We start from the raw sequence: 27,888 nt of genomic DNA on the forward strand, positions 1-27,888 counted from the left end.
GCTACAGATCAAAACGAAAAAAGATGGTTCCATGCTATCCATGTGGGGTTACATGCCCACCAAGTTTCATGTACCCCGGTCTTTCAGTGTCCCGGGACTCATTGACGGAAATTTGGGCATGCGAAAAAGAAAAAAAAAGAAACTGCGCGGCGGTCATAATAATAGGAAAAGCTAGTAACTCAATGGGTGCCTTCGCAGCTTCGCTGCTTGGCCCCCAATTAGGTATTGTGAGGTTTTTAATTTCAGGGTATTGCAATACTTTTGCAGTATTGGTGCACCATGCACCACTAGTCAAAGGAGAACAAACGCTTAGTTCATGGAGAGACAGCAGATGTGAGGAAAGTCTAGGCGCTCAACCTTATGACATTAGGTGCACCAGTGCGACCCAGGAAAATTTTTTGTGACCAAATTGGTTGCACTCTGGAGCCCTGCACTGTATAGAGAAACATTTGGGCATGAGAATGAACACTCCTGTTATTGCCTAGATAATAGTGTGTGTGGCATACTTTAGTAACGATAAGCTGGTGTGCCTTGGCGGTGTTTTGGTTTATTCTCTGGTGTGCCTTAGCCCCAAAAAGGTTGAGAACCTCTGGTGTAGTGCATAGCGAACCTCTGGTATAGTGTATAGCGAACCTCTGGTATAGTGTATAGCGAACCTCTGGTATAGTGTGTAGTGAATGAGGGGATGTTCCAAATGCAGTGCATGTTTAAGTCCCATTCCTCCACTCCCTTGCTTTTGTGATCTTGTCCATTGTTAGTGCTGCCAAGTACACACTTGCTGTTACTGTGTTCATTACCCACAGCGTTTAAAGCAACACTCTGCACTTCTGAACAACACCATGCTTAACCAGCTTCAAACTAATTTTGATGATCCACTGACTTATAATAGGTAGAATGATGTCTCTGACATTGCCTGGCATTGTAGACTTGCAATTGACATGTAACTTTATAACTTTTTTAGTTTTTTTTTTAAAATTTGACATTGGGTATAACACAATGGGTATGCAGCAGTGTTGTAGTACTCGAGTCCGAGTCATTAGCTAAATTTGGAGACTTGTGACTTGACTTGGACTTGAGCACTGAATGACTCGAACTTGGACTCGGACTCGTGCATTCGCACTTGCGATGACTCGTCAAGGACTCGACTTTTTTTTCTAATATATCATAAGGCTATAATTGTAGTATGTCATTAGGCTATAATTTGCTATATGATTTTAATATCTAAATTATTTGTAATGCTAATTTTAGTGCAAGGGAATGTTAGACTACTGCTTCGTGTCATATATCGCAAGTCACGTCATGTTCATGCAAAGCAAACTAACGTTAACTTTAACACCAAAATGCCTGGAGACATGGCCGCCGCCATTTCAATGTAGTATTGCCAGGCAATATTAGTTCTCATACATGACATGACATTACCTAAGATTACACTCAGCCTAGGCTAAACATCACACACTGACACTGCTGCTGGATAGCTGATCATCGTGACTTGGTGAACAGTGTTTTTCCTGACTGACGCGAGAAGCGAGGTTCCATTCATTCATTTTCATTTGGGGCGTATCCTGCCGTGCTTCTGTCTGTTAATTTGCAGCAGGCTATTATCGGATCGAAAGAAAAATAAACTAAAAGTTTACCCGATCAAGATATAGCATACTTCTTAATTTTGGTGTCATAAAATATAGAAGCATAACATTAAATTGCCTAGTAGAGTGTCCATGTAGAGTGTCAATGTAGGCCTACGTGTCTGCGCAAGTGAAACTGACAAACTGAACCTCTCGTGGGTAGGCCAGAAACAACTATATCTAAAACCACGAATGAAGTGGATTACTGTTACTGTTCAAACGAGCGATTTGATAGCCTAATCCACTGCACGAAAAAATGGAAATAGCAACTTGTTCTATTTCTAACAGATGAATATCGTAGCAAATAGTAGCCATGGCGATGGCAGCTTAAAAAACATTTATTTCACTCATCTCGCTGAAATGAACGTAGAATGTGTCCTGTTGCGCAAAGAAATTAATTAGGCAGATGATCTGCATCTCCGTTAACCGAAAGCTAGTTTTCATCTCCATTGTTGACGTGAAATATGTCTCAATAGTGTCAGTGAAGTGATAACATTATGCAGTTGCAGGTAGCCAGTGTTCAAGTCACGAGAGTCAGAAAGAAGCTACCAAGATGGGTCCTGCTCTGTTTCTGTCTCTCCCAAACTGCGCTAAAATTATGTAGACTATTTAACAGCCAGAATGTTTTTTTAAATGCCCGGGGGAGGCCCTTTTATGATCCACACTACCTCTTACAAAATAGGCCTACTCCAACGTCCATCTAGCTCTTCTATAACACTGCCTACAGAGTACAATTGTCAGCAGTCAGTAACAGCATAATGTGACTTAATGGCGTGTGTGATTGGGATGTGGATTGCTCATTTATTATGAGTAGGCCTATAGGCTATGGTATGGCTATGGTATGGTATTCTCTCCGATATAATAAATACAACACATTGGGTTTGGCAAGAAATTTGGTAATACTACTTTCACACAAGTGATGGCACCCCTGCATGGAGACAGAAGATTGTCCGTTTTGCTTTTAAGGATTTCTTCTGCAATGGGAAAAAATGGAACGACATGTAAGCTATGCTTACTTTAGTGCTGGACTTGGACTCGACGTGGATCAATAGACTCGACTCGGACTCGACGTGGATCAATAGAGACTCGACTCGGACTTGACTCGGATGAGTAGTGGACTCGACTCGGATTTGACTTGGAATTTTTTTTTAATGACTTGGACTTGAACACTGGGGACTCGAACCTGGACTCGGACTCGAGGCATAGTGACTTGACTACAACACTGGTATGCAGTATGTTGAAAAATGGCAACAAAGGGTATAAATACCAATTCATACAATATGTTCACACCCTGCCTTCACTTTTTCTTCAAACATGTGTCATTACCTTGAGATCCTGCAATCTTCTGGTCCTTCCCTCGTTCTGCCAGAAAACATGTAAATTCATGGTTACTAATCACCAGAGAATTGTTTTAACTCATGCTTTCCATCCTCCTTTTTTACTGACACATCACATCACAACACATCAGAGCTGTCACACAATCGGAGCCAAACCTATAGATACATTATATAAAGTTAAACGTTTGGTGGCCAGTGTTTTATGTATACCATGTACAGAGTAGGATCCCCTTTTTCCTCAAGAACATATAATTCTTCTTACATGGATTCAGAAAGATTTTGAAACATATGGAATCAGAATTGACTCATATGTTTTGAATGTGCTTATCACATTTTGAAACTGTACAAATACTTGTAACTGTAAAAAATATTTTACCAATAATAATATTACCAATATTACAAATATGCACTACACTTCACAGTGTGGGTACGGATCAGTACAAATATGCACTACACTTACACTATTCTGTGGGTACGGATCAGTTTTACAGCTACAAATCAACCTACAGTTACAAATCTTTTACCATAACAAATATATTCAACAGTTACAAATGTTTTCTGGAGGTACACAGACTTTTCGCCTTGGGTCAGTTACAAATCTCTGCTGAAGGGTTTTTGAAGCTTTACTTCTCATAATTAGCGCTTGGGTAAGTTACCTGTGACTTAATTTATCAGATCTGATTTACCTTTCATCTTTTTTCCCTCGTTTTTCTTTAATTTCTCCATTTTTGCCTTCAGTCCTGTCAGGATAACATGTACAATTAGTGTGTACAGTGACGTAATGAAATTAACATGTTACATGTGAAAGCACATAGATTGAATATAACACAAACTATTTTGTGTCAAGTGTAACCATATGTCCAATCTATTGAAAATCTGTGTCAAAACACAAATGGTAAAAAAAAAACATTACAGCCCAGACACACTTTAGCAGCAGTTACTGTATGGTGTGAAGGCTAAGTAATGTAAAGACATGCATTATAAACACATGTAGGGGAGATGAACCTAGGTGAAAACAAAATCCACAACACACACAATAAATGGTGTGTGAAAAGGAAAGGGTTGGCAAATGTCTACATGGGCAAATTGGTTTGGATTGTAAAACTGTAAAGTTTGTGGCAATACCATCAAAGGGAAATTCTCTGTACATAAACTGGAAAACAATTTAACATTTGAATTGTGATTTAGTTAAGAGTAAATTGAGGGGTAGAAGTACTGACTCGCTATGCGTAATTTCATCACACTAATATATAGGTGCGACTAATATATGGTATTTATGAACAGACTGCAAATGGATAAAACTGGATCAATCTGACAATTTAAAAATAGGACAAGGGTAAAAGAGGATTGCTAAATCACTATGATAAGCAAGAACACATAGCAAAAGTGACATTGTACCAAAACAAGTAGACGAGTGTTTGTAACTTACTGAGCACCTGTGGAAAGCAAAGACTAATCAAGCAGCACACCCCCTCAAACATCACACACTCAGGTATGCTTAAACATAGGCTACATATAAATAAAATTAATAACCTTTTTTTTTTTTTTTCATTTTATTTGTATAGCGCTTTTCAAAGACCCAAAGTCACTTACAGAATTGGGAAACAGAGAAGGACAACAGTACCACACACATACACACACACACACACACACACACACGCACAGACACACACAGACACACACACACACACAAGAGCAGCAATGAATTAATGATTAAAAAGTAAATCATAATGGTACAAACATCAAAGACAAGAGCAGTAATGGAATGAGGAATGAATAATAATAATACAGACATCGAGGACAAGACATGAACAATAACAGTCACAGGTTATGGTTGTGGGTAGGGGAGGTCGTAGGCTTGCGAGAAGAGGTATGTTTTTAAACGGGATTTGAATGTTGAAAGTGAGGGGGAGTCACGGACAGATTGGGGGAGAGAGTTCCAGAGTCGGGGTGCTGCTGAGGAGAAGGCTCTGTCGCCAAAGGTTGTGAGTCTTGATGGTTTGGTGATCAGAGTGAGTGTGGAGGAGGATCGAAGGGCACGGGAGGGTCAATTGGGGGTGAGGAGATCGGACAGGTAGGACGGGGCCAGGTGATGGAGGGCTTTAAAAGTCAGGAGTATTTTGAAGGTGATGCGTTGTTTGATGGGGAGCCAGTGGAGAGCGAAGAGGACAGGAGTGATGTGTTCACGGGACCAGGTGTGGGTGAGGAGGCGAGCAGCAGAGTTTTGAACCATTTGGAGTCTATGGAGGGTGTGAGAAGTGATGCCAGAGAGAATGGAGTTGCAATAGTCCAGACGTGAGGAGATGAAGGCATGGATGAGGGATTCGGCAGCAGAGGGAGAGAGGCAGTGTCGGATCTTAGCGATGCGGCGGAGGTGGAAGTATTAGGTCTTGATGATGGATCTGACATGGGGTTCAAAGGAGAGGGTGGGGTCCAGGGTGACGCCAAGGTTACGTGCCAGGGGGGAGGGGGTGATGGTCGAGGTGCCGATGGTGAGTGAGATGGGACCAGTTTTATTGAGGGTGGATTTGGAGCCTATGAGGAGGAGTTCTGTTTTGTCACTGTTGAGTTGGAGGAAGTTGTGGGTCAGCCATGATTTTATTGTGGAGATGCAGGTTTCAATGTGGCAGAGGGGAGGGTTTTAGGTGGATTTGGTGCTGATGTAAATCTGGGTGTCGTCTGCATAACAGTGGAAGTCAAGGTTGAGTTTGCGGATGATGTGACCAAGGGGGAAAAGGTAGCAGATGAAGAGCAGGTGACCAAGGACTGAACCCTGGGGGACCCCCTGTGTAACAGGAGAGAGGGTGGAAGAGTGGCCAGAGAGGGAGACAAACTTGCCTGTTTGTGAGGTAGGAAGTGAGCCAATCGAGTGCGGTGCCCTCAACACCCAGCTGGCGCAGCCTTGCCAGGAGGATGGTGTGGTTGACCGTGTCAAAGGCTGCGCTGAGGTCGAGTAGTAGCAGGATGTTGAGGGCACCGGAATCTGCAGAGATGAGGAGGTCGTTGATGACCTTGACGAGGGCAGTTTCAGTGCTGTGGAGTGGACGGAAACCAGACTGGAGGGGTTCGTAGAGGTTGTTTGACTGGAGGTGGGTATGGAGTTAGGCGGCAACAATGCGTTCAAGTGTTTTGGAGAAAAATGGCAGATTAGAAATAGGGCGGAAGTTGGAGAGGTTGGCTGGATCCAGGGTGGGCTTTTTAAGGATGGGGGTGATGGAGGCAAGTTTGAAGACAGCGGGAACATGACCAAGGGAGAAAGACTGATTGAAAAGGGTGGTGAGGCGGGGGATGAGGACAGGGAGGCAGGCTTTGGTTAGAGTAGTTGGGAGGGGGTCGAGAGAGCAAGTGGTTGACTTGGATGCCATGATGATATCCAAAATGTGCGAGGAGTCAACGGGGGAGAAGGCAGTGAGAGAAGGAGGGGGCGGGTGGATAGGGAGGGTGAGGGAGATTAGGGGGGGGTTAGAGGATGCAGTACTGATGGCGGCAGTCAGGGAGCAGTTGATTTGGGTGATTTTATTGTTGATGGCATGAAGAAAAGAGTTACAGAGATCCGGGGAGGAGGGTGGGTTGATGTCCGGCGGCTGGAGTAGTTTGTTGACGGTGGAGAACAGGGTTCGGGGGTTTCGGTTGGTGCTGTTGATGAGGGTGGAGAAGTGGGCGGATTTAGCAGCTTGAAGTGCGTCGCGGTAGGAGGAGATGTGATGTTTGTATGCTTCAGCGTGAACAGTAAGGCGGGTGCGTTTGAAGAGACGTTCAAGTCGGCAGCCAGTCCGTTTCATGGTGCGGAGTTCCATGGTGTACCAGGGGGCGGAGTTGGTGAAAGAGACAGAGGAAGTTTTCCAAGGGGCTAGGGAGTCAAGGGAGTCTGAGAGGATGGAGTTAATCATGATAGTGTAGTCGTCAGGGGAAGAGGGGGTGGAGTCAGAGGGGAGGGCAGAGGATATGAGCTGGGAGAATGAGAGTGGGTCTACTGATTTGATATTTCGGTAGGTGATAGTGCGTTTGTTGGGATTATGAGGTAAGCGGGGCAGAGAAGGTGATGCAGAGATAGTCAGAGAGTGGGAAGGGGAGAGGATGGGGGCTGGATATAAGTAGGGAGGAGGAGCAGACTAAGTCAAGGATATGGCCTTGGTATGGGTGGGGAAGTCAATGTGTTGTGTCAGATGGAAGCAGTCAAGAAGGGAGAGGAAGTCAGATGTCAGTGGGGCGTTGGGCTGGTCAATATGGATGTTAAAGTCACCAGTGAGTAGTAAGCGGGAAGAGAGAGAGGATGCAACAGTGAGGAGTTCAGCCAGATCAGAGAGAAAAGAAGAATGTGGCTTCGGGGGACGATAAATTAGAACAGATGTGATAGAGTTGGGGAGGGAGAAGGCAAGATATTCGAAGGATGAGATAGATGGGAGGTTGAGATTGAGTTCAGTGACAGACAGGGATTTTCTATGGAGGGTGGCAATGCCTCCCCCGCGACCAGAGAGGCGAGGTTTGGCGATGTAACTGTAGTTGGAGGGAGTGGCTTGATTGAGGGCGTAGTAATCCAGGGGCTGTTGCCATGTTTCACAGAGGAGAAGCAGATCAATATTATTGTCCAGTAGCAGTTCAGAAATAACTGATGATTTATTGGAGAGGGAGCGACAGTTCAGTAGTGCAAGGGAGATGGATGGGGGGGCAGGGGAGGGGGAACGGAGGTTGTTGAGGTTGGCAGTACGGCAGGAGGGGATGACAGGGGGACGAAAAGTAGTCCAGATCGAGGGGCTAGCTGAGCCGTGGGGGAGGTGTTGATTGTGAGTGCAGCCAGGTCCTCGGTGGATGTAACGTGGGTGACGAAGGATCCTGGCTTGGCTTGCAGCAGTGGCAGCAGCAGCGTGGAGGCGGTGATTTTTGTTATTCAGGCGGTGGAGGTCAGCGGCAGAGTAGAGAGGGTGAGGGGTTGATGGAGTAAGGGGAAGGGTTGAAAGAGACTGGAGTAGCAGGACTGATAATGCAAGGTGGAGCTGAGATATAGTAGATGAGAGAAGACCAGATAGGATATTGATGGTGGCTAGAAGCTGGTTAGCCACTAGCTGGCAGGCAATGAGTTTTACTGAGGCTGCCGTGGACCAGGGGTTGCAATTGGTGGAGTGGGTGATGTTGGTTGCCCCAGACCAAACACGCGCGGCGGACACATCCCTCTGTCCCACCATTTTGTCTGCACTCAGCTGGGCCACAGCAGTGACCTGGGAGGAAGTGAGGGCTCCCCCCCAATTGCAGCCACTAGCTGAGCAGTCAGACAGCTGTTGGCAATGTAGCCACAGTTGCTAGCGAGGCCCTCAGCTAGGCGTCAGATGACGAGCTCGGAGGGAATGGGGACTCCCCCCGAGAACGACACGCATACGCCGGTCGAAACAGCTGGGCTAATGTTTTTAGCAAGGCACGCTAGGCACACTAGGCAGATGACAGGCTAGGACAGAGTGGGCTAATGCAGGGCACGCAGCGAGTCAGTCGTGGGTTGGCACAATCACCACCACAAAACACACAAACGTACTCACCCAGGTCCACGGCAAACGATCCACATACTCAGAGCCAGGAGACGGAAAGATCCAGAAGGTGGAAAGTTAACCTGCTGTTAGCTAGCTGGCTAACGTGGCTGATAGTCCAGGTAGGGGGTGAATGAAAACAGGAGCAGCAGCAGAGGTGCGGGGTGGGTTAAAGAGGAGCGTGGAGACGAGCTGATGATTTAAGACATAAAACAAAAACAGGCACTAGACAGACGTTAAAAACGAAACGAGACGAAAACAAGGACAGAAGCGGCAGTCAACAATCCAGGCGCCAGCGATACTCTGACCCGGAAGAGACACGAGACGTGACTGTACAGACATCAAAATGGAGGTGAGGTCGCTCGAACCTTCTATGTGAACATTCAGTTTCTTATCCAGTTCAGCCAGTTGATCCAGTTCAGCCAATTGATCCAGTTCAGCCAGGTCCTTCAGCAGCTGATCTAGTGGAACACAGTCTATAAATTAAGTTCAATACACACATTTGACTTCATGTTTTGCAGATATGCTTTATAATAAAGGAATGTCTAGTGTACAGATATATACAGCATTGTTCATTAAAGGAGAATTCCGGGGTGATATTGACCTAAAGTGTGTTGAAACATGATACCGAGTGTGAACGTATGTCTCATAGCTCACCTTGGCTTGTCCCCTGCACTCAGAAATCTGGCGCTAGTTAGCCAATGCTACCAACAGTGTTTCGTTGCGGTGCCTCGGGCATCGGCCTAGCCATGCAAATAAATCACTGTTTTACACCATTTACGAGGCTCAAAGTAGCTCCATACTTCATTGGTAGACTTCCGAGGGCCTTGATATTTAAAACGAGACATGGAGAACTTTGAAAACGCACTGGTAGTTTATTTACAAGACGATTTATACAGACAGTACCTTCAGGAATTTTACCGTTCGACGCCATCTTGAATTTAGTCACGATAAGTCTACGCAACGAGCAACTGAATTATTATTGGAAATGAATTTGCTGAAATTCCTATGATATATTTACCGTCTCCTTCTTGCAAATTCCGTGTGGCCTGAATTTTCAACGTCAGGTTCTTCAGCGCATCTGTATAAGGATTGATAATTATTAAGATGATTATTACATATTAAATTAAACTGAGTAATATATTTTCATGTTTTCATAACATATTTAAAAAGAACAACATGTATTAGTACTACTTTATTTAGTCTACCCGCATTCTTACCCCACAAGTTAAAAACTCAGTAGATTTACACCACATGGCTATAAGCATTTAGCAGATTTGGTTTCAAATGACAGATAATGTGTAGTGTCTGAACACATGAATAACAAGTTTTTTAATCATTTGAGTCTGAGTTATACTGTTTGATGAGTCTTGACCATCAACATCTCAGTTTCAACATTTATCAGATTATATTTACCTTTATTATTTGTCAGTCTTGTGGTAGTGGTCTTTATTTGCGCCTGTATCAGTCTCAGGACCCCTTTATAGAAGGACAGAACACAGTTGGTTTAAAAAACTTTGAAAATCGAAACACATCACACACTTTTCCCATGTCACACCAAACAGTGACAGCAATATTTTACAGTAGGCTGTAGAAGAAAACACTACTGATGATGACTAATATATTGATCATTTACAATAACAAAAATAAATTTAGAAATAATAACAATTGTATACGGTTCATTCTATGAAACGGGTGCCATTTGCATCCACAACATTTGATGAGACGCATAAGGCACAAACTAGAGCCAAAGTGGGTTTCTAAAGCCTAAAGCTATTCAAGGGTTCTTGTACAACATTTTGTACAAGAAAATACTATTCTTAACGTGGATCACACTATTTTTAACCATTTTTCACAAGTGTATGGCCATTTCCATGTGTCCGGGTTGACATTTACATCAAAAATATCACCTCGTAAATGTTATACTCTTATCAAAGTTTTGTTATTTTATATATTTTCCTGATGACATTACACATATTTATTCAGAATAAAATCATGTTTTCTGGTGAATATTTTATGTATTTTTTGTGTCCCTTGGTTCGACTTCATCAGTTTCCGACAACATCGGTCTTAACATTGTCTTATTTCAACAACAAAATATGTCATCGTGTCAGAAGATGTCCAAACCGTTGAAGGACTCAACAGCCAGTAGACTGCGCCAAAATCCACTATACATGAATAAGTTGATAAATGAATGTGATTATTATTTGCTTATTTATAATTACTATTTTATTAAGTAGAAATAGCTAACCGCTACAATAGCGTCTTACCTTGTTTCTCCCCCACCAGTTTAATATACTCCGCCACCACATCATTCTTCTTCCACTTCACTTTATCCTTCTCCATTGTCTCTTTATTCTTCTCTTTCACTGTAGTAACAGAGGAAACATCTGTGCACTCATGTTCACTATGCAAATGCAAACAACAAGATGTACAAACCCTATGCTTACTGCTGATAACATACATTATGTCAAAATGGTCATGTGTGCATTAAAATATCACAAATTATCTATCATATACAGGTGCATCTCAAAACATTAGAATATTGTGGAATAGCATTGCCCTGTCCAGAATAGAGATTAAAGGCTCAGGAAGCCAGTTCCAGTGTTTTGACTTATTAGAGCTCTGCTCAGGTCAACATTTCTGTATTATAAATTCTTTATTCTAATATTTTGAGATACTGGATTTTTTATTTCCATGAGCTTTAAACTGTAATCATCAAGATTAGAATAATCAAGATTAAAACAAAAAAGGCTTGACATATTTCACTGTATGTGTAATGAATCTAGATTATATTTTGAAACATTATATTTTTGAAACATTTCTTGAAATAAATTTTGCACAATAAACTTTTCCACAGTATTCAAATGTTTTGGGATGCACCTGTATATCAAGCATATTAACACTGACCCAATCAGCACAGCCATTGGTTGTTTTCAGCACTGCTAACCAGGGACTGAAAACAAAATGATTTTCTTTTTGTTCCTGTTCCAGTGTTCCAAGGCCTCTCCTCTAAATGGTAACCAGTTAGAACGTCATAGAAGAACGGTTCATAACGTTCCTTTAAAGATGACATTGTCTTTACAAATTGATTTATGGCCGGTGGCACAATACTATTGGGCTTTTTTTTGCCCAACAGCCTTAAAGCTTAAATCAAAGCACATTCGATATCAAGGCTAACAGTTATTTACTGTGAAAATCACTGTGCTTGAATTCAGGCATGGGGCGAGATTTGAAAGTAGGAAAGTAGGCCTATATAATATTAGATCTTGAAATGTCTGATGAGCCTAACTTTATGTCCTTGATTTAAGCCCTGCATGACAGGCCTATAGATATTAGAGGGCTGCATTGGGATTGGGCAAATCCCAATGTCTCACAAATCTCGCGGGACCGGGCGGTTTGAACTTTGCTGCGGGTGGGAACCTTTTACTGTCTATGGTGGGAACGGGTGGCTAAAAAAAAACACTGGGGGATCGGGATGTAGCCTAGTGTTGTAAAATTGTGCTGCGGCTCCTGCTCAGTCTGTCTGTGTGTGTGTGTGTGTGTGTGTGTGTGTATGTGTGTGTGGGAAGTGGGTAGAGCAGGGATAGAGAGAAAGAGGAAGCAGACGTGTAGCCTACTGTACTGTATATGCGACAGGAGCAGAGTTGGTGGAATAGGTTGAAGTCTTGTACAGTGTGTGCAGTGTCCGAACTAAACCCCAGGCTAAAAGCCAAGCTCATTCATTTGCTCACCAGAAACGGGATTTTACCCCAACGTTATATATTTTATAACGTCGGCCCTGGAGGTAACGAGTCTCCCCTGGTTTTCTGACCACGGTCGGAAATGAAGCAATTTAGGAAAGGTTATATATAAGTATAAGTATATATACTCTTTTGATCCCGTGAGGGAAATTTGGTCTCTGCATTTATCCCAATCCGTGAATTAGTGAAACACACACAGCACACAGTGTACACACAGTGAGGTGAAGCACAAGGGCACTTCAGCCGTGCCTACTAGTCGGGGTTTGAACCGGCAACCCTCCGGTTACAGGTCCGAAGTGCTAACCAGTAGGCCACGGCTGCCCCTAAAGGTTAACACTAGGGACAGGATGGAGAAACAAATATCCCCATGAATCTCTTTATTAATAAACTATAAAATTACATGTTTTCTCCTGCGGGACGGGAGAAGACACAAAATCAATGCATCTCTATTATTGCGCGGGCATACATGTAAATTCTCAGAGTTTTGCGGGAGTGGACATAGGCCTACACATTGCGGGAGCGGGCGGTAATGGTCAGAAATTCAGCGGGAGCGGGATGAAGAAAACAGTCCCGCGCAGGACTCTAATAGATATTTTCCTAGTGTCTCGGGTAGCCTATGTTATCTTCACAAAATGTTTCAGTAATTTAGGCCACATACTTGGAAAAGGCAGTTAGATAGTGTTGGACTAGTAGTTCTAAGTTGGACTACAAGGGAAACACTGATTCATAAAATCTGACTAAATTAATCCTATAATGGGTCTGGGGAACACTGTGTGGGCAGGTGACTTTCAAAGCCTATGGACTTTCGAATGAAATAAAGGTTAATCGGAACAATAAATACTGGTATTAAGAGGTTATCTAAAATTGAAAATAATTGTTTCACTCCGGAACAAGTGGAATTGGTTTTGTTCCCGCTTTTGGTTATGTTCATCCAAAAACTGTATTTGTTTCCGTTTTTTTGTTTTTGTTCTTTGAACAGTTTCTAGATAAATAAATAGATAGATAGATACTTTATTGATCCCTAAGGGGAAATTCAGAGATTCTAATCCCTGCTGCTAAGTGTACTCCCCTGCCTGTCATCGAATAAAGCCCACCCCATGCGGGACAAGCGGATGTGATGGACAGACGGATCTGCAGAGGAAATTCAGATGCATTCACAGATCCATCTGAGTTCGCCCAGGTTAATTTAAAATAGCAGTTAAGGCGCATTGTCAGAGAGATGCATGGTTTAAGGAAAGTGAAAACAGCATGCTTCAATAAAAACAATGAATTTGGCTATTAACATATCATGTGCTGGAAGGCAACCTATTGCAATGTTACTCATTCCTCTTTAAAATGTATAACAAATGAATAGTTTACTAACAAAATGGATTGTTTACTAACACAATGGATTGTATTAACAGTGGTAAGGTGCCTATGTGATAGCCCTAAGAGCATTTTCAGTAAACTGCAGAACAAAAGAACTGCATTCCACATTACAGAGGTGGTCCACACAAATTACATGCTGGCTCTTATGGTAGCACATACCTTTTCTATAAAGGAGTATTGCAGTGGGGATCAGGATTAGGAGCACCAAACCACTGATGATTCCTCCAATCACACCACCTGTTCATAGATCACATGATGCAAAAATGTATAATATACCCTTAATTACAACAAAACTGTGGCAAGAAGGGCCATATCGAACATGCCTGTAAAAATGAAAGGACAGATAAACAGCACACTGAGACGAAGAAGCGTGTTTTCCACAGGACTAAAAAGAAACACGTGAATAAGATAGAGCATGACCAGTGATGAGTCAGACGATGACATAGTGTGTGTTCTGTCAACAACATGTGTGGATGCAAGTAGATACTGGTTCGCGTGTATCCATGGTGTCAGAACAAGCAGGGGCAGACTGGGACCAAAAACCAGCCCTGGCATATTTGGCCCAAGCGGCCCTCGGTCGGGTTCACCTAATTAAATACAAAATCTTTGCATTACCCTTAAATATGCATATATTTTCAAATGTCATGGAGCACTGAAAGTGATGTAGGTCTCATTGGCTATCACTCTGACTGATCAGAGGTAGCCATGGAGCACATGATCTCCATATTCAAGTAGGCTATACAAGCAATTATTAAAGAAGAGTTTCTGCTTGAATTCAAAGTATCATTTCAAATTATTCAATAGGCTACATTTAAACTATACAATGCTCAATTGACAGCAGCATTAAAAAATTACTGAAGCCTATGTGTAAAGAGCTAAATTACCTAGATTGTCGTAGACATTAATGTAATTTATACCAGTTATCACTGTAGGACAAATGAAACAACACAAAATAAACAGGGCTGTTGCTGGAAATATTTGATTTATGTAGGCTATACTACCTACCTACATTGCTGGTACATTTTGGAACAGTAGCCTACATGAACTAATTATCTTTAATGTCTTCCAGTAGCCTATCGTATAGGTTGTATAGCTTAGTTGGCTTGTGCATGAATATGACTTGACGTTTTGTAGCCTACATTTCCGTCAGTCTACAGTCTTTTAGCCCATCTTTACCATGATAACTGAAGTGCCCTTGACCAAGGCACCTAACCCCTCACTGCTCCCCGAACGCCGCCGTTGAAGCAGGCAGCTCACTGCGCCGGGATTAGTGTGTGCTTCACCTCACTGTGTGTTCACTGTGTGCTGTTTGTGTTTCACTAATTCACCGATTGGGTTAAATGCAGAGACCAAATTTCCCTCACGGGATCAAAAAAGTATATATACTTATACTTATACTTATACTTAACCCTTCCAAGATAGAACCCTTTAGACGCTCTACTTTGAGAGACCAACCACCACTCATGCCATCGATGTTGAATTTTGGGCGTCTGACGGAAACTGATCAATCTGACCAACAATTAACATCGATTTGACACTCTTTTACTGTCCGGGTTTGCAAATCATACATTTAGAACATTTAAATTGCGCTATTTGTTATGTTACATTATCATAGCATTACATTATCGCAATTAATAAGTCATCATAATCATCATCGTCAGCATGGCATGTCATGACACCATAGCCTACCTGCACCACCACTGAGTTCTTATCATGTGGCCTCAACTAGGCTCTACACTCTCCACCACCTGCTCACTGTCCCTCTGCTCTGTCTGCTTGCTTACATCCAGTGGCAGTTCTAGGATTTTTCTGAGACAGGGGCCACATATACACTGAGGGGCCAACAACCGGTCAACATCCATACACAGAAAATCCCTTGTTCATTAAGGCAGTGGTGTAGTCTACGTGATATGGCCTGTAGGTGGCCGGAGACAGTTTTCTGTGAATATCTCGAGAACCGTAGGGCCTAGGAGGTCCACCTTTTTTTTGTATGTTGGTCTTAAGGGGGCATGTCAACCTATCCCATTACCATTTATTTCATGTATAGCTCCACCTAGTTAAAAAATAAAAAGCAAAACATTAGGTGTTTTCATCACAATATCTCTGACTGGTCAAAACTGCACGAAATTGAAATTGTAGGATCATTATGACACCCTCCGAATGCATGCCAAGTTTCGTGGACTTTCGTTCATGGGGGCCTTACAATAAAATAATTTATGTGTACATTTAGTGACCGTACACCAACAAGGATTCCTGGGACACTGAAAGACCGGGGTACACGAAACTTGGTGGCATGTAACCCCACATGGATAGCATGGAACCATCGCTTTTCGTTTTGATCTGCGCTGGACTGGACCCTCCGAAAGGAGGGTAGGGCAGACACAGTTTTCTGTGAAGGGCCTAGGATGACCAATTTTTTGCGTATGTTTGCCTCCAGGGGTCATGTGCATAAACAGATACACACGCACACACATACATTCACAGTAATCCTACGTATGACACATACTCACACAGTAGACATATATACGCATGCATGCACATGCACACACACAGGCACATAAACAGGCAAACACACATGCACATGCACGCACACACACCCACCCACACACACATAAACATAAACATGTACACGCACACATGCACACAATTCAAGAATTTCTCAGAATTATGAACAGGCAAGATGGGGGTGGGGTTGTATAAAATGTATATTACATGTGAAATCTATGAACTAATAATGTTTTGGTACTTGTTGTCTAGCAGATACCAGTGAGAATTGAGTGTGCGTAATGCAATTCAGTGAGACAGTTAGAATCATATGCCTTTCAGCGTGACTTATTTTTGTGGAAAACATGTGCTGGACTGGGCGGCGGTCATATTTTGTACCGCTCTGCGGTACATCTAGTTTCCATATTGTATCTTGCGGAATACCTTTAGGAGAGGTTACACAGAACCATCTGCTCTATAATGGGAAATGTCTGGAGAGAAGAAAATGAAACAAGTTTGAGTAACTTAATTGTTATTAACTTTCATAACCCACTGTCAACTTTTTTAACACCTAACTTTAATGTCATGATTACATTATATCAGTGGTGTGTAAGTCAAGGTGCCTTTCACTTTAAGAAGGAGAGTAACTTGTGTCTGTGTCTGTAGGCTATTATTTGGAAATGAGATGTGCATATGAGGATGTAAGTCAGGATGTATGCTATTTGATTATTTGAAAATAAATATTGAAAAACCAAACAACTGGAAGACAACCTGTCTTGGATCACAGGAGTGTCATGCAATGTTAATTTCTGGTGAGCATTTGACAAGCAAACATGATGTGAGCTTACTGATGGCTAGAAGCAGGGGCGGCGCTAGTAGTTAAACACATTCGGGGCTTAGCCCATAGAGTCTAAACAGCACTGTCAACATGGCGTTTCTAAAATGAATGACAAAATATGCTCACTGTAGTGGCAATAGGAAATAGCATCGTAGCATTAGGAGCAGCTATGCTTGGTGACTCTGATGGTTCTGAAGACTGTGGGCTGAAGTCACTATCTCCAGTCTGAGCCTGTGCCATCCCAGTCTGTAGTTGAAACACAAATGCGTGTCACAAAAGCCATACTTGTATTCAGCATGTCGTCTAGCAACTGTAAAACCAGTTATTATTATTTTTTTAAATCATATAAAGCTTGAGTGAATAGGGTAGAAAATGTAACCAATTTATTTCAATGAAACTCTCCTTGTCCTAATGAATTCAAACCTGAACTCAAGTAAACTAACATTAAGTTAATGTTAACAATGACTAAGTTAACGTTAGCAGCTTGATGCTGCTTCGTAATTTAATTGACAAACCTAACAGCAACAAAAAAATGTCCTTTCCACATATTAATGATAACCAACCTTGAGATTTGTGACTCACCAAGAAACTTCTGTGGTGGATGAAACACTGCCATTGATCGGTTCTTCACATTAGCTGATACTTTCGTTAGACAAATGTATCGGTTCTTCACATTAGCAGAGACTTTTCTGGTTAGCCAAATGTATTCTTTCTTTCGTGCACAGACCTAAGCAGTTCGCTGTGTGCTTTAGCTTTCAAGCTTCAAAAGGTGCATTACTGCCACCAGTTGTTTGGGAATGGAACTGCATCTCTGATCATCGTTCTCAACAAGTTTGACACTTATTGATGATTGATGGTACAGGGGCCATTCAAGGGCCAATGAGATTTCAGGTGGGGCCAGTGCCCCTGTGGCCCTGCCCATAGAACCGTCCCTGCTTACATCTCCTCGTTCAAACTCAACAAACTTCAACATGTTGCTGACATATGCTAGCCTACTTGCAATATTGTATTCACTAGTTCACATTCCTGAATTTGCATAAAGACATAAAAGCATAATACATAAAAGCATAATAGAAGAGCATGTTTGGCGAGGTCTCTGGCCATGGTCCTGAAAGCCTTTGCGGAATCGTGCCGGAGTCGACTGCGCAGGCAGGAGTCGTGCAGGATTCCGCAATACACCCCCGTATTCTTGAACTATGGAAGAAGGGAGGCGTAAGGGGAGGTGGTGGGTTGCGAGCAGAGTAACACCGATGCTGCAACTTCGGCAGGTAGACTGAGAATAAATAACCCGACTGATTGAAGAAGGAGGCGTGGCGAATTCCGTCACGCTCCTCCTGAACTTCTGTTTGTAAACGCCATTTTTTGAAGACAAGACAAGAGACAAGTAGTCAGGGCCAAAATAGACAAGAAGTTTGTTTTATTTCATTTATTCGCAAATTAAATGCTGAACAATGAGACATGGCGACTGCAAATCCAAGTGAAGGCAGCATGACATACGTTGCACGAAACACAGCCTTGTTTACGAGTTCATAACGAGGCAAGTTGCTGGAGTTGCTATCTTGTAGCTAATGTGACTGTAGGGTTAGAAATTAGGCCGATGGCCCCATATGAAATAGACGTCCGCCAATGCCCCCACTAGGCGCTTAACCAGCTAGCTTAGCTAGCTTGCTTAGCTGGCTAAATACCGAATGGTTTTGTTTTGATTTTGTCCCTAATGAAAATACAGACATCAGGCCCGGAATTCACCTTAACGTTACTCACAGGTAGTTAAACAGTTCTTTAACAGAAGCTACATTGACTTATTTTCCATAAAGGCCTAACCAACACAGGGAATCTCAAGAAGCTCATGTGTAGAACACTTATGCAATCATCTGTTAATGTGTCTGTACCTTTGTGTTCAGTGTGAATGAATGGCACCACCCTGCCGTCTTTCCTCTCCTGATCAGACAGTCCCACAAAGCAGGATACCGACTCAGACTCTGAGGGAGAATGCAGCAGCCAGGAACTCACGCTCACCAAACCCTGGTCATCTGACACAGACAAGCAGAGGATGGTGTCAAGTAGATGTCTTTTATGTTATTATATATTGTATATAGACACTTTTGTTCAAAGCAACTTACAACTAGATGTACCGCGAAGTGGTACACAATATGACCGCCACTCAGTCCTGCACATTTCCTCCGCAAAAATAAATCAAGCCAATTGTCAATTTGTCTCTTAATCCATCCCCTACTCTTGCAACTTTTGTGTATGTAAATGAGCGTACATGTGTGCTTGCTTTTGTGTATATGTGTGCATCTCTGGGTGTGAGTGTTCGCTTCTGAGTGTGTGTGGGGGTAATGGGGTGTGTGTGTGTGTCAGGCTTGTGCACAATTCAGAATTGAATTGAGAATGACTCCTAAATTCTAATTCAATTCTTGAATTTGAATTGAATTTGAATTAAGGTCAAAACAGGATGTAGAATTACAATTCGAATTTGAATTAAAGGAAGTAGAATTGAAATTAAATGAAATGAAAATGAAATGTCAGATATGATTGCATTAAACACACAACTTGTAACTTAAAACAGTAAGAAATTATATTTCCACACTGTAAAACATAATAGTTTTACTTACTTAAAATGTTCTAGTAAGTAGAATTCAGGTTTTGTCTTTTGTTGAGATTACTTGCATAAAAATAATGTGTTACGTAGTTTTGAACTAGAAAAGTAAACAATCAAGTAAACTATACTTGAATTGCTGAAGTTTGTGCTACACTGTAAAATTTGTTTATAATCTTACTTAACCTGTTAGTTTTGAAAAGCATGCAAACTGATTGTCCTTGCAATTCCCATTCCAGATTTGTTTGTAATGTCGTTGTGCAAACAAATGCTCACTTAGTGTAGTGCACACAAAAATATTTACTATTTCAACTAACTTGGTCATTACAATTACAAGTAAAGTATACTGTATGTTTATTAAACACAACAGGTGTATTGAAGTTGTGCTAACTAATGTCACAGTTCAGCTAACTGATGCATTGCATTTCCAGAATACCACAGAGCCGGCCTACATATTGTTAAAGGTATCACATATTAATCTTTATTGAAATTCAACCTAAGTTACAATAACAAAGTGACAGTGTCACTAACGGCTATATGTTGTTGTGTAATTGATATGTGATTTACATTGATACATCACCCCATCAATGACTATCCAATGACCAAACCTGTGAGTAGAACTAGTGCTGACAGTTATATACAGACATAGATCTGTAGCTGGAAACCATACACCCTGTCTCTGCTAAGTTACTGAGGCTAAATGTGAGCTTAATTAGGATTTTTATGGGTGCTCTCCTTGCAAACTTATGTTGCTACTAGAAATGGCCAAAACCAGGCCTTTGACTGCAGTGGTAAAACAAAGTCCTGACTCACTGTAGACATCAAAGATTAGGGGGTTCCCTAAACTGCTGGACAAACCCAGGTGTGTACCACGTATTGGTGGTACATAGTGAGGTCTCCTCTTCATTGTGCAGTACTTTCAGAGTGTAGTAAAACAATATACAAATGTAACATGTTGCTGATGTTCTACCCACAGCATTAGAGTGTTTTGGATAGTCATCTACTTGATGGTGTGATACATCCACATAAATTACACACCAACAGTATATATAACCGTTAGTGTCACTGTCACTTCATTGTAATTTAAGATTGAATTTCAGTAAGGATTAATATGTGATATCTTTACAAATATGTGGGCCAGGGCAGTGGCATTCTGGAAATGCATTGTGGGAAATGTAACATCAGTTAGCACCAGTGTTGGGCAAGTTACTTCAAAATCGTAATGTACTATGCATTACTTATTACTGTCATTTCAAAGTAATTTGTTACATTATAATATTACTGTCTCTGAATTGTAAGGCATTACACTACTATTGCATTACTTTTAAGTTACTTTCACCAAAATATCTAGAAAAATGGATTTGCCATTCTAAATGCAGTTTATTACGCTCAATGCAGCTTGCTCTTCCAATGGAGGGAGATGTGGTATAGCATAATGACTGAGCTAGGCTTAAGGCAACAGTATGCAATAGGCGCAGTGCTCATAATGCAATACAAGGAACAATCAGAATTTTGTTAAAAACCGACAAAAGGTCAAAGTCTGGTAAATTGTGATAGAAATACTGTAACTTTAAGGCCTAGGCCTACTCATTAAAATCAATAGAGAGCCTACTATATTGTAAATCAAAGCTTAAAGGAACCGTATGTAAGATTGTGGCCAAAACGGGTACTACAATCACTTTCAAATTACTGTAGAGCGGTGTATCCCCTTCCCCTCCCCTCTGACTGGCATAGTTGGCAACCGGATGACGAAACACTACTGACTTTGTGATTAGTAGATAGGTGGAGGGTGGCGCATTAGGCCAAAACACAACATGACAACATCAACATCAGTTGAGGGCTGCAACTTCACTTTTTAAATGACAATATCCTGGCCAGACTACTGTTGTCAGTGATATAAGTATTTGAAATGAACATGATTTCTTAATGTCTAGTGACATATCAGGGCAATTTTATGATTAATTGAAATACAATTTTTACATACGGTTCCTTTAATAAAGACATGTCAAGATGGTGGCCTGCTGGCCATTTCGGTGCCCTAAGTGAGTGGCTTTGAGTGAGTGACATTTAAATGATAACTCAAACACCTAAAGTAAAATAAAAGGCCTATTATTTACAGACCATTACTGTGTATTTTTAAACATTAATTTCTGAAGAAATGCTGTTTTACTTATAAATGGTGCACTGTCACTTTAAGAGCATTGATCTTTACGTTGTCATAATGCCCTTTTGCCAGCTCTTGTTTACAAGCCTTATTTGTTTGAGTTACATTGATAGCACAATATTAACAATAATATGCACAATGTTAAGTTGTTTTAAGCAACCTTCATTGCTTTGGATATGGAAGTATGCAATGACATGTTGCTTCACATTTCGTTTTGCGAATACAAGTGAATTATGAGCCTGGTATCCACCTAGCTATCTGAATGGAATGCGTTTCAGTCGACTCAGCATATAATGTGCTTCATGTAGCCTAAATGCTTGGAAAACGAATGATTGAAGACCCACCAATTCTAGTACTACGTGGTGATTGAGAGAACCCAAAAGGTATCAAACTTGCATGTAACATCGTGTTAGTGCATTTTGACATTGTAAACGTTATTGATGAAGAGTGAAACGCAGTTTGCAGTAAAGCTACTATTCATTGGTTACATTTGGGTGCCCCTCCTTTGGTGCCCAACGCAAAGTGCGTGATGCGCGTGGTGGGAGCGGTGGCACTGCCAGGCTACACAATCTTTTTCTGCATTTATATCCCTTTATTCTCTTCAATTTAAGTTAACAGCACAAAGCTGAAATGCACAACAGCATAGTTTGTGTTTTTATCAAGAATCAAAAAGATTAGCGTGGCACTACTTTAGATGTTTCATTAATTTACTTGTGCTATTTCGCAGCTGACAAATCTTTCGGTCTCGCGTGGTGTTTGCGAATATGTATCAAAACAAAACTAGCGCTTAATTTTGGGTTAAACTGCATTGTAACGCGCGTTACTGAAGTTTGTACCGAGTAAATATTACCCAATTTTTTTTTTGTAATGCCTTACATTACCACGTTACCGCAAACAGCAATATATTACAGTAATTACATTACTTTTGTAACGCATTACTCCCAACACTGGTTAGCACACCTTGGGCCCTATCATGACATTCTAAAGTGCATCGTCACTCGTCAAAAGTCTATTAAAATTTAGTAGGATGTCCAGTTCACATTGGGAGGGGTTTCGTTCTCAAAAGTGGAGCGCATGGCGTAACAAGGTGTTCCTAGGTCTTTTAATCAGTCATATGGGTGTGTTTGGGGCGTAACATCATTTTAAACCAATGAGAATGACATCTGTCATTCCCTTTAACGGCGCAACACGCGATATGTCAAATAAATGCATCGGTATTTTGGCATTCAACGGCGCATTTGAAGGAGGCTGCTTGCGAGACCGTATGGAATAGTCATTCTTAAACCATGCTTTACTAAAACCTAGCATAGCCTTCACGCATTTGCACTCGCCTATTATTTGAACTCATTGGCAAAGTGAAACCAATTTCACCAAGGAGTCAGTCAACGACAAGACAGTTATATGCAGTTACTTTCACTATTGACTGACAATGGGTTACCATCGAAAACATATAGGCTGGAAAAAGCAACACTTACCTTAATGTTGCTCAAATGACTGAATAAAACAACATTTATCCTGCAGAGGAGTTGCTTATATCTCGTGACAGTGCGTCTTCAGCTGTGCTCCATACGTGTCTCTCGCCTCTCCCCTAATCACTTTTAACCGTCATTACCAATTTGCAAATGATGGTGAATAACTACTCATCATGAGATGTACAGTATTTCGTAATATCTTTATTCTAATTATGTTTCCCATTGTAATCGTGCAATTTAATGCTTTGCATGGACGTGCGCTGGTGTGCGTTCATGAATGATAGAAGGATGGTGCGTGCACCTGCCAATATGACTGTTGACATGCGCTCTTAAAATAGCATATGAACAACTCGCCATTGACTTCTGACCAGGTTTAGGTGGTGTATGATAGCGATTTTTAGACAATGTGCGAGTCCCCTCCCTAGGTTGTTAATTGCCACACCCCTGGGCGCAATGCTTAAAAAATAAACGTGCAAAATACCGAATTCAACTTTCCGCGGGTGAATAACGAGTATTACGCCATGCGCTGGTGACCCAAAATACAGCCCCTTGTGTTTAATACACATCACATTTACTTGTAAGGACCAAGTTAGGTTAAATAGGAATTCTCCTTAGTGTACGTGTACTACACAAAGTAGCCTAAGCATTTGTTTGCACAACTTGGAATTCCTATTCCAGATTAGTCTGTAATTTCAAGGCAATCAGTTTGCATGTTTTTTTTAAACTAAGGTTAACTAACAGGTTAAGTAAGGTTAACTAACTAACTAACTTAACAGTGTAGCAAAACTTAAGCAATTCAAGTATAGTTTACTTGATTTAAATCAGTGTTTCTCAAACTTTTTTTCTGGGGACTCACTTTTTAAAAATGACAGACTATCGCGACCCAACTCGTGACTGTGGTAGTTAACAAACTTTTAAATGATCATGTTCACTTTTCCACCTCAACATTAAATTACTAATTTTAGCCAAGTAATCTCAAAAAGCAAAATCAACATAATCAACAAAAGACAAAAACTGAGTTATACTAACTAAACATTTTAAAGGACAATTTCTATTTCTATACCACTAACAAGGCTCAAAATAGCACCACACTTACACAGTAGCATAATGAGGGTCTCTACATGTAAACCGAAGCATTGAGAACTTTGTAAGTGTACAGGCAGTTTATTAAAAAGAAACACATTACCGTTAACGTCTGGTTCACATATACAGGCAGGCGATGTGAACTAAAATCAAACGTAATTTGCTCAATATAGGCCTATCAGAAATAATAGCTCCGATGTAACATAACTTGTATATAGTGTACTTACTTAGTCGATGTCCATCTGGTCCCTCTGGTATGGATCGCCGCCGCCTGTGTGGCATTGACTACAGGTAGCTAGCTCTCTCTCATAGCCCTTTCACGGAGCTCCCGCAGCTCTTCGTTGGTATATTCCGACTCATAAGGACGTCCAATAAGGGTTCATCCTCGATGTCTTCAAATTCGTTCAAATAACCTGCCATCTCTTATGTCTCCTGTTGCGTTCAGTGCTTCTCTTTTGCACAGTCCTTCTGCAACAAAGTTTCACCCGAGATTCACTTCCCAGAGTGCTGTTTAACCAAGGCGCCTGCCTGTATGTGAACCAGACGTGAACGGTAATGTGTTTCTTTTTAATAAACTGCCTGTCAACTTACAAAGTTCTCAATGCTTCGGTTTACATGTAGAGACCCTCATTATGCTACTGTGTAAGTGTGGTGCTATTTTGAGCCTTGTTAGTGGTATAGAAATAGCGATTTCTTTCTACTGTACATGTGCCCCGAAGGCTAGCGTTAAACGCTAATAAGCAGTTTGCAATAAAACTGGTCACATTCGACTAGCATGAAAATACATCCCAGCGAACGGTCGAACTCGGTACACATGTGTTATTAACCCCTAGGTTCATTTTGCGCCGGAATTGTCCTTTAAGTAAGAATAGCTATTTGATTTTACAGTGCAAAGTAACGTTCCCAAAACTGAATGCATGTGAGATTCAACACATTGTTCCTGTTGTGTGACTGTGGAATTGCTTTGAATTTCCATGAATTTAATTCCAATTTCATTCCAATTCAAATTCAAATTCAACTTCCTGTGGGGCGGAGCCAATTCAACTCAAATTCCAATTCGTGAATTGAATGGAGATCCATTCTAAAATTCGGAATTTTGCACAAGCCTGGTGTGTGTGTGTGTGTGTGTGTGTATGTATGTGTGTGTGTATGTGTGTGTGTGTGTTTGCATGTGTCTGCTTGCCTGCATGTTTGTGTGTGTGTTTTATGTGTCTGTGTGCGTGTGGTGTTTGTGTTTATGTGTGTGTGTGTGTGCGTGTGTATGTGTTAGGAAATAGTCTAGCGCTTTAGAGTAGACACGACACAAAACACTTCCACATCCCATGTGCCAGGGGGCAGTGTATTGGCATGCACCTGTGTTTGCTGTGAGAGAAGATAAGCAGATGCATGGGGGCTTGCTCGCTCTCTGACACAACACTAACGTCGACCGACGCGAGAGGACGCTTGTGGGGCTCCGTCGCTGAAGCGCGTAGTTTAAACCTACATACCAACCATCATCCAGCTGAGGCTGTTTTCACAGCTTCCGTGAACTAACCTACACTGTTTGTGCTGGCCCCCATCGGGCTAAGACAGGGCCGGCCCCGACAGGTAAGCCTCACGCTGTTTTCTCCCTGGCTGCATACACCACTAGACTCATACATATGCCATTTTTCACGTCAATACACTACACCTTAGTTTAGTCATCCCTAGACAGATACTTAGCTATTTAGGTTGAGTAAGGGGCGCGTGAAGTTCCGGGTGCGGTAAGGACGGCTCTTGTAAGGTTTATAGGAGCTGTCTTTACAGTATGCTTGTGTGCATGCCTGTGTGTGTGTGTGTGTGTGTGCGTGTGTGTGTGTGTGCTTGTGTGTGTGCATGTGCATATGTGCGTGCGTATGCCTGCATGTATATTGTGTGTGTTCATGCATGTGTGATTTTGTGCGTAACTGTATGTGTGTTTGTGTGTGTGTGTGTGTGTGTTTGTGTGTGTGTGCATGTGCGTGTGTGTGTGTGTGTGTGTGTGTGTGTGTGCATGTGCGCGTGTGTGTGTCTGTGCTTGTGCCTGTGGGGGTGGGGGGTGTTGGTGTGTGTGTGTGCGTGGTGGGGGGGGGGGGGGTAATAGTGAGAGGGGGTGTTCCTGTGTGTGTGTTCTTTTAGACACTTTGAAATTCCAAAGGACCTCAGTACAACTAAGCGCTTTAGGTAAATCATTCCACCAAGGAATCAAAGAAGAGAAGTGTTGTGTTGACGTTAAGCTGATATAGCAGATGCTCATCAGAGGACTACAAATGGGTAAGATGGGACGTAGAGCTGGATCATGGAATTAAAATAGTAGTATATTGCAATGCTCCAGTTTGGACAGAACCATGGGATTTTATATGAACCATTTTATACAGTTTTATTATAAATCACTGGGCAGTAATGTGTTCATATGTTGCTACCTGTTGTGTAGACTGTGTTGGCAGCATTGATATTCTCTCCTCCACTGGTCCAGGTGAGTGCAGGCTGTGGAGACCATCTATCTGATGTGCAGGTAACGTTCACCTGTTTTTCATCTCCTTTGGATACAGACAGGAGCGGAAGAGTGCCCATGACTTAAAGAAAAACAGAAAATCAAACCAATGATACACATTTTTGCTTTTCAAAATTTGAAGAAATATTGGAGTTGTGTTTTGTACTTTTGTCCAGTGCTTTACCTTCCACATTTAAAGCCACATTGGCTTCTTCAAACCATACTTCACTATGTACAAAACACACGTACAGTCCTCTGTCTGCCAGTGTAATGTTCTCCAGCTTGATGGACACGTTTCCCTGCTCCAGGCTTCCTACCAGAGACACCCTGCCCCTGTACCCTGTACCAGCTGGGTCCTGCTGGATCTTCTCGTTCTCATACAGCAGGACTGGGTTTTCATCCAGATTGGATGGGTGCCAACTCATCTTGTGTGGCACCACACTGAATGTAGGAGAGACTGCACAGGGCAGGGTGACAGAGGATCCCAAAGGAGCTGAGACTGGACCCTCAGGAACAGTCAAATTAAACATGTCAGGACCTGAACGTAGTGAACAGGGACAGATGCCTCCATTAGCAGTCACCTAAACATTAACAGTGATCATGTTTATTTGAGTCATTAATAAAATGGGCAAAGTGTAAAGTCAGTCAATAAGTAAAGTATCTTGTGAATCGTGTGGCAGGCTAAAGTTTGTGCTTAGAATGTTGCTCAATGTATTCCATCAAGTGACTTAATTATATTCACACCTTTTCTATTATTTTCTTTATTTTCTTTACTGCATTATTGTGACTGGCACTGGTGTGGTCATGTCAAAAGGACTGTTACATTTTTTTCTAGCAATATTCAGTCGATGATTCTTGAGACACAAGAGTACATGAAAGTTGGTGTGCTTGTAGCCCCATTGGCTGATGAAGAAAAAAAGTTTTTTTTCTCAAACAGCCACTTCTCCTTTGCCGGCCCTCCCGAATCACCTGGCCACGCCACCTTGACCCCCTTTCAGGTCTGGAACACCACAATTCACTAACGTTTCAGTCAGACCCCAGGAAGGTCAGGCCAATCAGCGACGAGAGGGGATAACACTATAATTTCAAAACGGCCTGTGGTAACGTCAAAAATTGTAGGCGGAAGAATGTGTTCATTTATTTACAGCAAAAGTAGGCCTATGCATTGTTT

General features: G+C 41.8%; 1 protein-coding gene across 5 annotated transcripts in view; it reads right to left on the reverse strand.

Moving 5' to 3' along the window:
* Positions 1-27,888, reverse strand: part of LOC143127216 (uncharacterized) — a 57,864-nt gene that overhangs the window by 19,542 nt on the left and 10,434 nt on the right. For 3 of the 5 annotated variants that reach the window (XM_076288556.1, XM_076288555.1, XM_076288557.1), the window contains exons 3-12: positions 26,902-27,255; positions 26,647-26,799; positions 18,798-18,938; positions 13,746-13,823; positions 10,746-10,844; positions 9,892-9,954; positions 9,497-9,556; positions 8,844-8,936; positions 3,646-3,699; positions 2,949-2,984 (exon numbers count right to left, since the gene is read on the reverse strand). In XM_076288556.1, coding sequence (XP_076144671.1) covers positions 2,949-2,984; positions 3,646-3,699; positions 8,844-8,936; positions 9,497-9,556; positions 9,892-9,954; positions 10,746-10,844; positions 13,746-13,823; positions 18,798-18,938; positions 26,647-26,799; positions 26,902-27,255 — 1,131 coding nt within the window. Of the gene's footprint in view, positions 1-2,948; positions 2,985-3,645; positions 3,700-8,843; positions 8,937-9,496; positions 9,557-9,891; positions 9,955-10,745; positions 10,845-13,745; positions 13,824-18,797; positions 18,939-26,646; positions 26,800-26,901; positions 27,299-27,888 lie in introns of all 5 variants that reach the window. The other 2 variants (XM_076288559.1, XM_076288560.1) reach the window with 2 other exon arrangements.

This window comes from Alosa pseudoharengus, unplaced genomic scaffold (assembly GCF_046254945.1).
Source record: "Alosa pseudoharengus isolate Yale_2024_CS ecotype anadromous, Long Island Sound unplaced genomic scaffold, YU_APseudo_1.1 YU_APseudo_1.1_scf_17, whole genome shotgun sequence".
NCBI lineage: Eukaryota > Metazoa > Chordata > Actinopteri > Clupeiformes > Clupeidae > Alosa > Alosa pseudoharengus.